At 32.6% G+C, this 12,906-nt stretch overlaps 1 protein-coding gene across 2 annotated transcripts in view; it reads right to left on the reverse strand.

Moving 5' to 3' along the window:
• The window catches only part of ARID2 (AT-rich interaction domain 2), a 131,625-nt gene that overhangs the window by 21,055 nt on the left and 97,664 nt on the right, over nucleotides 1-12,906 (reverse strand). For both annotated transcript variants that reach the window (XM_016134307.2, XM_016134306.2), the window contains exon 16: nucleotides 4,155-4,303. In XM_016134307.2, coding sequence (XP_015989793.1) covers nucleotides 4,155-4,303 — 149 coding nt within the window. The remainder of the gene's footprint in view (nucleotides 1-4,154; nucleotides 4,304-12,906) is intronic.

The raw sequence follows: 12,906 nt of genomic DNA on the forward strand, positions 1-12,906 counted from the left end.
ACTGAATGATTGATTCCAACTACATGACATTCTGGAAAAGACAAAACGGGATTTTCAGGGTGGTGAAACTATTCTATATGATTCTGTAATGGTAGATAATGAAATAATGTATTATCAAAATCAAAAGAACTGTACAACACAAAGACTGAAACCTAATGAGAACTATAGACTTTAGTTAATAACATATAAATATTACTCATCAATCCTAACATAGGTACTACATTAACTCAAGATGTTAACATTAGGGGTTCTATGTAAGGAAGAGGAAGTAAATGAGAGCTCTCTGCACTATTTGCTCAATTTTTCTATAAACCTAAAACTGTTCTAAAAATAGTCCATTAATTTTTATAAAAGGATGAATATTATCACTACTATTATATAATTGTTCTGGAAACATTAGATATTCTAAGTGAATGAGAGGTATACAGAAAACCGTTAGCTGAAAAATATAACAGAAGTCAAGATCATTTACGATAGCAACAAAAAATAAGAACCACAACTTAATAAAGTTGCAGAATTTATGTGAGGAAAACATTTAAGTTGGGCATATAAAAGACTAAATACCATGGGCTGACATCTTTTTCTTGTAAGGGAAAAATCAGTATTGGAAAAATTTTCACTATAAAACACAAACAAAAATATCTACTCACTAAAAGCAATCAAAATGAAAGTCCTAACATGCTTTTTTTTTTTTTTTGTGGGGGGATCTCTAAACACATTCTAAAGTTCATTTGGAAGAACAAATACCTGTTGAGATACAAAGTCTGAATTATATATCATTCTAATTTTAAAAAGTAGTACAGTGCCTGGTACAAGATATGTGCTTGAAAAGATAATGAGAAACACTCTGAAAAAGAAAAATTAGGAAGGGGAACTTGCCATATCCTACATTAAAATGTAAAGTGAAGCTATGGTAAGGACAGAGACCAGTGGAATAACAAATAATCCAGAAATAGAAAAAGCATACAGGAATTTAGTACATATCAAAGGTGGCAATTCAGAAGCCTAAGGGAAAGATGAACTTGTTAATATGTTAACTATTTGGAAAACGATAAAGCTAGATTCATACTTCTCTATACGAGATAAGACTGGAACAGTTTGTCTAAGAAAAAGCAAGTAAGCTATCAAAGATTTATATTAAGATCACAACAAAAGGACTTGGGGATCAGCTGAATAGGCCTTGACTGGCTAAAGATGGAACAAATTGAACATCAAGGATATAATAACTGTAATGGATTGAAATAACTCAAATAAGTTTAAATTCATAAGTTTGTTTATAATGTACTAAAATCAAAAACGAACAAACAAAAAAACAAGCCTTATGGTCACTTTTGTGTAGTGTTAGTCAATAGCTCATTATTTTAAAAATTGATAAAACAAGGGAAATAATCAAAAACCTAGTCTTTTTTCTAGAAACTAACTATTCCTTAGAGAAATTAAAGAGTTAATAAAAGGGGAATCTTTACACTTTAAAACTCTCAATGAAATAATGGATCTAGGTAATGATTTTCAATGGCTGTTTACCTCATAAAAAGAGAGAGAAAATGATACATATATCTCCTGATGGAAGTACACAATGCCATTTCTAAAACAGGTGTTATAAAAATCAAACCAGAATTTGATAAAAAAAAAATGTGGACCAACTTACAGAAAATACAGGGTTAGACTACCATGCCAAACAATACCAGCAAAATCTAGATCGTGATGCACTACAGGACAAATGACCTGCTTTTATCAACAAAAAAAATTGCAAAGAAAAAGATTAAAGAGAGATGGAGGGATTAAAAGAGACTTAACCAGCTTCTCAATCAGAGGCAATGTTTGAGATTCCAATTCAAACTCTAAATAAACAAAAGGCAATTGGAGATATGTAAACACTGATTGGAAGAACTCATAATATTGAAGAAATTATTGTTATTTTTCTGTAGATGTGTAGATTATGTGTAAAGAGTAGGATCCCCATTTTTTAGAGATTACTGATAATGTAAGAGTTAGTAGCTCAATGAAAAGAATCTATATCATATACAGAAAAGAAAAATTACAAATACAAAAGACCATGTAAAGTATGGTCATACCATATAACTAAAAACATGTCAAACATATATTAAAATCACTTTTAATTCTATACAAAGAAAAAAGCACATAGTGATCTAAACATTAAATATTAAGATTTCATAATAATATATCAAGGAAGGAAATAATTTTAGTCTAGTTTATGGAAACAAGGAAGGTTGTTAATATTTTTGATCTGACGTTAAAGAAATTAGAACATAGCCACTTAGTGGACAATAATGATAACAAGTATTTTTCCCAATTAGAATTGTAGAAACTAAATATGAATAATAAAAGCCATTACTCACTCTCTTCATGTCCTTATGCTCTTGGTATCCTAAGCTTCTCTTAGTTCCCTGGGCATATTAGCTTCTTCTATAATTCCCTGCACTTGCTATTCTGACTAGAATCATTTTTGCATGATAAACATCTACTCATTAATCAGGACCCAACTCAAAGGTAATGCCTGTTGAAACTTTCTCAACCATCCCAGCATTACATTAACTGTCCACTATGCTGCCAATAACAGGATGAAATGATCTTACTACAGCATTTATTTATACCATAGTTTTTTTTTAATTTCTGCCTTCCTAAGAGTTGAGAATGATTTTATTTCCAGTGCCTAGCACATGCACCCTTCTAGAAGGTGCTCCATAAATATATGCAAAATAAAACTGAACTTATTACTGATGCAGTACCTAAAAATTGCTCTAAGAAGCCTGTTGAGTCTTATACAGAAAAGACTAATAAAGAAAAGGTACATCATCAAATTTTGTAATAATGATCCTACTAGCAAGATGGAAAACTGCTGCCCATTTACACTTCCAGCAATTTTTTTTCTTGAAATACTCTAAACACTTCAATGCAAAGCAGCTATTCTGAAACTTTTTAGTTAACAAACAGCATTAGCTAACTACCTACTCCATTGGCTAGTATTTGCCATGAGGGGGAAAAAATCTCTAAAATAAAAAAAGCGATGGTTGAAATAAATGAAGGAAAGAGTCAGAGACAACATAAATCACTGATTTTTAAACAACTTTGACAAACATTACATGCTATCACATAGAACACACATAGATATATACAATTACATATGTAACTGGAAACATTACCCTTACTAACATGATAGAATCTAATATACTTAATTCACTTTTTCACTGAAAAGGAAAACAAATAAAAACCACTGATAGAGACTTGCCGAAATGATCTCATGACCCCACTACTGTGGTGAGATTTAAAGTTTGATAAATACCGTCCAAAGAAAATTTCCGTAATGTTAACAATCCCTAGTCTATACTTATAGCCTACAATCCTAAAATGAATCTGTAATCTGTGTATGAAGTTTACAGTGACTATGTAAAATATATACTAAAAACTATGAATAGCAAATACAATTTTTAAAAGGACATAGTAATTTCTGCTATCAGTTAGAAAAAGTGAAATAGAATTTTTGATATGTAAAAGATAAAGGTACTAGTCCATTAAAACAAGTACCTTCATCCTAGAACTCTAAAAAGTGACAAGGACAAAGGTCTTGGCTAAGTACTGTTAAAAGAACTAAGATTTTATTTTAACCAATATTATCCTCGAGTTTAAGAAAGCCATGTTTAAGAAGTTTAGTTCTACTACTCACTGTTTGTTTCGGTTATTAAATTGTAAGATGATATGCCTTTAAAAAGAATTTTCTTGGGGTGTCCATCTGAAACTCAAATTTAAGATAAGCCATTTTTCCTAATATTATTACCTTTAAGTTTCTACTACACAGAAATTCTACAGCCACCACTAACTTCAAGTCAAAATAAAAAACCTATCTCTTTTCACAGCCAAATATAAAATCGAATTCTTCTGTTTAAACAACTAATACTTTCCCATTCCCCAATAACCTACCATTAGTCAATGAAGATCTTTCCACCATTTATACTAATTTCTTAGCTTAGGTGCCACTGGGATCTACATAAATATCACTCGTAATAGAAAGTATTTTTGCTAAAAGTTAGTGGTTTCAAAATTAAATTTTCATAAAACCCTAGATAAAAAATTTGAATATAAAAGCATTCTAAAACAATGAACATTTATGTATGTCAAATAAAATTGCCATTTACTTTTTACAAGACTGCCACAGACACATGAAGTTATGTCCAGGTTTTCTTACTGAATCCCCATGTTGACTAGATGCACTGAATGGAGATGGCTGAGAACTGTTAGGCTGGCTCTGCACTTGTACAGCTGGTGAAGGCGTCATAGGAGTGTTCTGTGAAGAAGCACAACCGCATTGTTTGTGAGATGATATTAAAAACCAAAACCATTCATATTTTACAGTATAAGCTTATAAGCTTGATTACAGTGATAGTTTTGCACTTCTAACAAAATTTACATTTGTAGTTTTAGTGATTATCTTTTAAATATAATTTAAAAATTCAAAAATGATTTAGAAAGATAACTATTTTTACAATATTTAAGAAGTCAGATTCTTTTATTTCATATGAACCACAGAGGCAAGATCATATTATTTTTATTGAATATACAAAATAAAGAATTAAGATTTTTTATAATAATAAAATTAGGTAGTAAAATACAATTATAGATTAAAATGAAAAATCTAGTACAAATGCACCCACTTGATTTACTTATGTATGTTCTTTACAAGAAAAACTCAACTGCAAATTACGATTTCTTTGCATAATATTTCCTTTTAGGTTTTTTAATATGTATAGTAGAAAGCAAAGAAAATTTCAAGAGTTAAAAATGATGTAACCATATAAGTAGAATGTTGTAAACATTCCTTTGCAGTAAGCTGTTTTAACTAACAACTTTAGTCTTTAAAACTGCTCAGTTATAACTTTTGATGAATAATATAAGTAAAAGATACTAATTGTAGGTATAGGCCTTTTGAAGATAAACTATGTTTTTTTCTATATCTCATCCCTTTCTCTCTGAAAAACATATAAGTAAATAATTACACTATAGCTTAAACTAATTTGAGGCAATACATTTTCTTTGAATCCTTAACTCAGATTTCATTCATAACATACCACAAATGGGAAAATAATATTGAATATTTCATGGAAATATTTTTAAAGCAGTTTAATGAAAATAAATTTAAACTCTGATAAAATATTAAATATACTTGTTCATTTAGAATGTAATACTGGAAATAGTTGGACAAAACTAAGTTAAAAATTACTGAAAACTTCAGTTTAAAAGCCATACTTCAAAAAAAAAAAAAAAAAACACATGCACAAACATAAAGCTATAATATAAAAATAAAAAAAGGAAGAGAATAAAATGCTGAAAGTAAAAGTTCTTGGAAATGTGAAGTCATTAGTACTTTTGAGTCCTAAGCTTTAAGAACAATAAAACACTACTTTTGGGATGTGACTGAAACTGTTTCTATAACAGGATCTCACCCTTAAGATTTTATAATATTGTTAGTGAGAAAATACACATGCATGGATGGGATGTAGACTTCTCAGCTTGACATTCTGGATGCAAATTTCAATCTGCCTTTTAACTAGTTATATAACCTTGGGCAACCTACTTCTCTTGATCCTCATTTCGCTCATCTGTAAAGTATAATACAACCCAACTTATGAGATGGTGGGAAGCTAAAGAACTTATACATAGAGAGCCTAACTTTAGATTCTCAATAAATGACCATTGTTATTGTTGTTATTGTTATTATTATTAGGATAATACAGAAGTCCAGAAGGGAAACCACATTTTTGAGGAAAGATGATGAGTTCACTTCAGGGACAGTGACAGATCAACAACTACAAATGTCTATCAAAAGAAGTGAATGTTGGAAACATGGATCTGACAATCATTCATTCACCTGCAAAGTTTTAAAGGTATATAAACTGATGGTGAGAAAGCAGACAGAAAGAAAAAAAGAAGACCAGAAGGAAAAAAAGGGATGACAGCATTATAATCAATCTATCAAAAAAATCAGCCAAACTGTTCATGTGAAATGAAAATATTACATTAAAAACCAAGGACATTCTACTAAGTGGTAGTACCCAAGAGGATCAGTTTCAGCAAATACAAGTACTGATGATGAGTAACAAGTTACAAATATCCCTTTAAATTATGCTTTAAAATAAAAAAAAAAAATTTAAGCATAAATTTGTCAAAAGTATCATACTTCCTCAGAATGAACCTTCTGATTCCTTACACTATGAACATTTAAATTAGCCATTTTATTATCTTGTCATATATTTGTAAATTAAGCTTATTTTTATTTTGATAACTGCTAACAAATTTTAATCTTATTTGGTGTTTTCTTTTAATTGTAGAACTCTTACTGGTATAACATAGAAAATTTAACAGGGAAACACAGGTATTTTAACCCCAAATGAGAGAAGTGGCAACAATGACTGAAGTTACTCCAAGTTGTTACATTAAGAATAAAAGATAAAGGCAATGTGTAGAAAATTTGTGAATCCTAATTGGAGCAAGTTGTTTAAAAAAAGTTTTTAACACGACTAGAAAACACTAAACATAAATTAGGTGTCAGATAATATTAAGAAATTACTTTGTTAGGTGTGATTTGGTATTATGGAAGTATATATTTAAAAGTACTTAACTATTAGATAAATATATACTGAAATATTTATTGGTGAAATAAAATAATGTTTTGGATTTACTTTTAAGTACTCTAGGAAAAAAATGATGGTGGTGGGTAATAGATGAAACTAGAAAGGCAAAATGGTGATAATATTAGATTCTTAGTGATGAATACATGGGGCCCTTATTGAGCTACTTTTGTGTGTTTCAAAAATTTTTCATAATAAAAAGTAGCAAAGAAAAAGAATTAGAGAGCTAAGTAGATCAATGAAACATAGGGATTATTTTATTAAACTGTCAAGTTTTTTCTCATAATAAATATAAATCTAGAAAATACATTCCAAGCCTCTCTTGAAAGAACACTTTGGAATATAAACAAAAAATTATGTTTGGTGGTAATACCTTTCTTAGTTATTAAAATATGCTACCAGTCTACAAATCTGAGCACTAGTACTCTTAAAAAACATTGAAATGATATTCTCATGGTTCTTGCTAAAATGTTCTATGGCTATGACTAAATGTTGCCCCCTGATAAGACTCTGACATTTTAAGCTCAAATTTCTACATGCCAACCAAATATCAATTTTAGAAATAAAGAATAGAGCTATTTTAAATAAATTACATTAAGAGAAAAGATATGCAAAGGAAGGAAAATACCACGAAGGTATCAATACATACAGTGTTATATATATCATCATACATAAAATACCTTAAATAGGTACATCTGAAAGTAGTCTATTTTTATATACAAGAATTTGGCATGTCATCAGACCATGGGATTAAGAGAGATAAGTTATGTTCAATATATGTTTTACATGCTCCTGAAAAAGACAAAGCTTTAGGTATTTGTAATTAAAATTTGTTTTATTTCTTTATTTTTATTTTTCTATATGCCAATCTACTTTTATACTTCCAGAATATATCAATTTCTGGATAGTGGAAGAGGGTAGGGCTTTCAGAAACAGTAGCCCTTGTTTCACTTTAACTTGCAAATCTAACAGAATAAAAAAAAGCAATTACAAATAAAGAAATTTGCCTTGAAATAGGTATAATTTATTTTGTATTTGCATATACTACACAACTATATACTACTTTTAAAAATCTATGGTTATATCATTTACTTTTATATATTTTTCTCCCTTATTTGTCATTAATTTTTTTTTTCTGTAGTGAAATTAACAGTTGATTAATGGGAGTGAGAAAGAATAAGATTGAGAAAAGAAAAATAAAATAATGATGGTATTACAAATGATTATCTGTTGGCTATTCTCAGCAGGGACATTTCCCTGCAGTCTTTCCACCCCTGGACATTCTGCAAGTATGGAAGTCCCTTTTTGGGGTCCAGGTACCTCCTTAATATCCCTAAATCCCTTGAAATGGTAGAAATAATAAGGTTTGGCTAAAAAGTCACATTTAAAATTCTCTATTTTATCTATTCCATTTAAGGTACCAATTCAAATGTAAAATGGTGTTAAATGAAGGTCTAAAATAAAATGTTAAGAGTATATAAAGAAATTTAGATTGGGGCTTCTGGTGTAGATGGCGGAGTAGGTAAACTCTATGCTCGCCTCCTCCCATGAACACATAAAAATTACAACTAAACTACAGAACAACCATCATTGAAAACCACCTGAAGTATGGCTGAACAGAAGTCCTATAATTAAGGATATACAGAAAAAGCCACATCAAGACTGGTAGGAGGGGCAAAGATGCAAAACAAGCTAGTCCCACACATGTGACGGTTAAAAACTGGGAGGAATATCTCAGTTGTAGGGTCCTCAGTGAAGAATGATGGGTCCCAGCCCCACCCAGGTTCCCCAGCTCTGGGTTCCAGTGCCAGGAAGAGAAGTCCCCATAACTTCTGGCTGTGAAAATCACTGTAGACTGTGTGGCTGAGTGAGACAGAGGGCTGCTAGAGTTGCAGACATTCTTCTTAAAGGGCCCATGAACTGACTTATTCACTGATAGACTTACCTGCTCTGAGCTTCAGTGCTGGGGACTTACGAGAACTGAATTGTCAGACTTCAGACAGAAGTACTGGCAGAAACTCTCCTTTCACTCAGTCTGCACATGCAGGCAGGCTCCATATCTGAGTCTCCATTCACCAGGAGTTTCCCTGAGACCCTGCCCCACCACACCTCCCAGCCCACCCAAGCTGCTTTCATGGGCTTTTCAATACAAACAGCCTGTCTTGGCTCATGCTTTAGACTTTCCTAAAATCTCTCAAATGTTCACAAATCCTAAACAAGCAGCATCCGGCCTCGGGGTACCCTGTACCACTTGCTAAGCAGCCTCAAGCCCAGCACTAGCAGCAGCCAACGTCAGTTCATAGCTTGTCCTCTCCTAAGCATCTCTAACCATGACACAAGCTCATATCAAGTGGCCCCAGGCATGGCATCAGCTATGGCTGAACTTGGTCTGTGGAGCCCTTCCCAAAAGGCCCCAGAACCAATATGCATGGACCACACCAGAACACCACCCAACCTTCCCCACAAATGACACACCCAAAGGGTAGACTTGGCAGGCATCAGAGCCCCACTAACATGAATCCTGCTCCACAGGGTAAGCCCCTGCACAACAGCTCCTCCACTATAGTCATGGCCTGTCTTCACAATCAGCCTGAGAGTCAGTCCATCCCACTGATGTACAAATAGCAATCAAGGCTCAATTACAACAGGAGGGCACACACATCCTACAGAAGGGACATACCTGGAGCACCTGGCTCAAGTGATCAGGTAGACTGTGCCACTGGGTCGCATATGACACCTACCCATAAGGCTACTCTACGAAAACCAGGAGACATAGAAGCTCTACTTAAGACAAAGAAACAAACACAGGGAGGCAGCCAAAATTAGGAGACAAAGAAACATGTTTCAAATGAAAGACTAGAACAAATATCTAAAAAGAACTAAACAAAATGTAGACAAGCATACCAGATGCAGAATTCAAAACACTGGTTATAAGGGTGCTAAATGGTCTCAGCGAGAACATGAACAAAGAGATTGGAAACATAAAAATGGAGAGAGACAACAAAAAAGCACCAGTAGGAATTGAAGAATAACTGAAACAAAGAATACCTTAAGAGGAATCACTAGATTATACGAAGCAGAGGATCGAATCAGTGATTTAGAAGATAAGGTAGCAGAAAAAAAAAAACAAAACCCCAATCAGAACAGCAACAACAACAACAACAACAAGAAAGAAGAATCCCCCCAAAATGAGAATAGTTTAAGGACCTCTGGAACAACATCAAGCATATCAACATTTGCATCATAGGGATAACAGAAGGAGAAGAGAGAAAGGAATTGAAACCCAGTATCTGAGAAAATAATGATGGAAAAATTCCTTAGCCTGGCAAAGGAAATAGTTATACAAGCCCGGGAAGTGCAGAGAGTCCCAAACAAAAAAAAGTCCCAAAGAAAGTGGCCCACACCAAGACACGTCCTAGTTAAATGCGAAAGATAAGAGACAGAATCTTAAAAACAGCAAGAGAATAGCAGTTAGTTATCTACAAGGGAGCTCCCATAAGAGTGTAAGATGATTTCTCAAAAGAAACTCTGCAGGCCAAAAGAGACTGGCACGAAATATTCAAAAGATGAAAAGCATGGACCTACAAGCCAAGATTACTGGACCCAGCAATGCTATCTTCTGGAAACAAAGAAGAGATAAAAACCTTCCTAGACAAGAAAAAGTTTAAGTTCATTACTGCCAAACCAGTATTACAAGAAATGTTAAAGGGATTTCTTTAAAAAGAAAATAAGGGAAAGATCAAAAATGTAAATAATAAAATGGCAATAACTACATATTTACCAATAATTACTTTAAATGTAAATGGATTAAATGCTCCAATCAAAAGACACAGGGTAGATAAGAAGACCCTTACATATGCTATCTACAAGAGACTCACTTGAGATCGAAAGAGACCCAGACTGAAAGTAATGGAAAAAGATAATGCATGAAAATGGAAACAAACAACAAAAAAAGTTGGGGTAGTAAAACTTATACCAGACAAAAAAGACTTTAAAACAAAGGGTATAATGAGATACAGAACCCAGCAATTCCACTTCTGGGTATTTATTAAGAAACTCAACATACTAATGTGAAAAGACATATGTATGCATATGTTTATTATAGCATTATTTACAACAGCTAAGATATGTAAGCAATCTAAGTGTCCATCAACAGATGATGGATAAATAAATGGTACATATACATAACTGAATATTACTCAACCACGAAAAAAAATGAAATTGTGCCATCTTCAACGACATGGATGAAGATAGAGGGTATCTATGTTAAGTGAAATAAGTCAGACAGAGAAAGATAAATACCATATGATTTCACTTATATGTGGACTCTAACAAATAAAACAGAAACAAGCTCAGATACAGAGAACATTCTGATGGCTGCCAGAAGAAAAGGGGTTGGGAAGGATAGATAAAAAAGGGGAAGGGATTAAGAAGTATAAATTGGTAGTTATAAAACAGTCATGCAGATGTTAAGTATAGCGTGAGAAATATAGTCAGTAATATTGTAATAACTGTATAGTGTCAGATGGGTACTAGATTTGTCAGGGTGAACACTTCATAAGTGATATAAATGTCTAATCACTATGTTGTACACATGAAATTAATGTAATATGTGTTAACTGTAATTTAAAAAAATATTGTAAAAATAATAAAATTGATCATAAAAAAAGTATGTAAAGAAATTTGAAGAATCTGGGCAAAAATGAAAATGCTTTTCTATTAAAAGACTTTTTTTTTTTTGGGTGAGGCAACCCTTGGTTGATTTCACAGATTGCAAGGACCTTGTCAGTTTACAATCCCTCAATTTTTTTTTATTTTTTACACTTACAGCATCTGGTCTTCCTAGGTGGTCTCCCATCCAAGTACTAACCAGGCCCAACCCTGCTTAGTTTCTGAGATCAGACGATTAGCAGGCTCTTAAGAAATTCCAATAGTCTACCCTTCAAAGGAAACTTATGATGCCGTCTTGAACAGTTGATCATTTTTTATCTCATAGGTATTTTATCCTATAGACACTTCACATTATAGGAAAATAAAATATACCTGCACCATTACAGAGTGCCTAATTATGTAGCAGGTACTGTGGTAAAGCACTATACTTAAGAATCCTGGTTTTTATTTTCATTCTCACAAGACACCATGTGTGATACTTCTCTTTTTCCTTGAAAGTTTTAAATTTCTACATACCAACCAAATACCATTTTAGAAATAATAAATGTAGCTATTTTAAATAAACTACATTCTTGGGGAGAATATACAGAAGTTTAGTATCTATTTTTCAGATTAGAAATAAAATGGATTAATTTGTATGGTTTGAATTAGATGCATGTATGTCCACTGTGTTAAGTAAAGAGTTTTAGCATTAATGTCCTACGGTTATCATTTAGTGGTACTCACATCCTATTAACATAATAGTTTCAGTAATCAGCATATTTGATATAAAAGGGATTTCTAAAACTTTACAAAGAAACCTTTTAGAATAGTGGAAAAATGGGTTAAGAGCATGAAATTTGGTTTCAGACACACACCTAGGTTTCAGTCCTAGCACTACATATTGGTGGTGACCAATATGAGGTCAACATATTTGGTGACCTTGGGTGAGTTATTCAGCATCTCGGGGTCTCATCTCTGAAATTAACTATTTAGGATTATAAAGGAATCTAAGAGGAAAGAACAGCCACAAAAGATAAATTGGGAAATTATTAAATATGAGAAAAAATATAAAAACGCAACTAACTGAATACTAATTACAGGCTAGATGCTGCATTCTTCTTTTTAGTGTGTAATCAATGAAAAACTCAACTTGTAGAAGTTTGGGTAAAACTGAATGAATATTTTCCACCAAAACCCAATATTAGTTATTACCATATACATAACATCCACTAAAGAATACTCAACCTATTTAGGTATCTTGAAACAGATCTAAGCAATACTAACATATGAATTACAATCTCTTTATGCCCCCAGAGAAGCACTATCCAGCTTTACCCATTCATATGAACAAAGATGTATCTTAGTGGATGAAAATGTCTGAAGCAATGGGATTCTTTGTTCTTTCATCTTCAATTTGCTGCCTCCCCTTCCCTCACACCTAGATTTGGTACCAATACGACAGTGGCCATAGATCTGCAGAGAAGTGCAGAGAGGAAACTCATGCCAAAAGAGTCTAGCAGAATTGGCAATAGTCACAGAAGGTTCTGGACAAGTAGTAATTGGAAAGAGAATGAAGGAGAAGTTAATCCAGAAAATAGGTAAGAGATAA

Source organism: Rousettus aegyptiacus, unplaced genomic scaffold (assembly GCF_014176215.1).
Source record: "Rousettus aegyptiacus isolate mRouAeg1 unplaced genomic scaffold, mRouAeg1.p scaffold_m13_p_2, whole genome shotgun sequence".
NCBI lineage: Eukaryota > Metazoa > Chordata > Mammalia > Chiroptera > Pteropodidae > Rousettus > Rousettus aegyptiacus.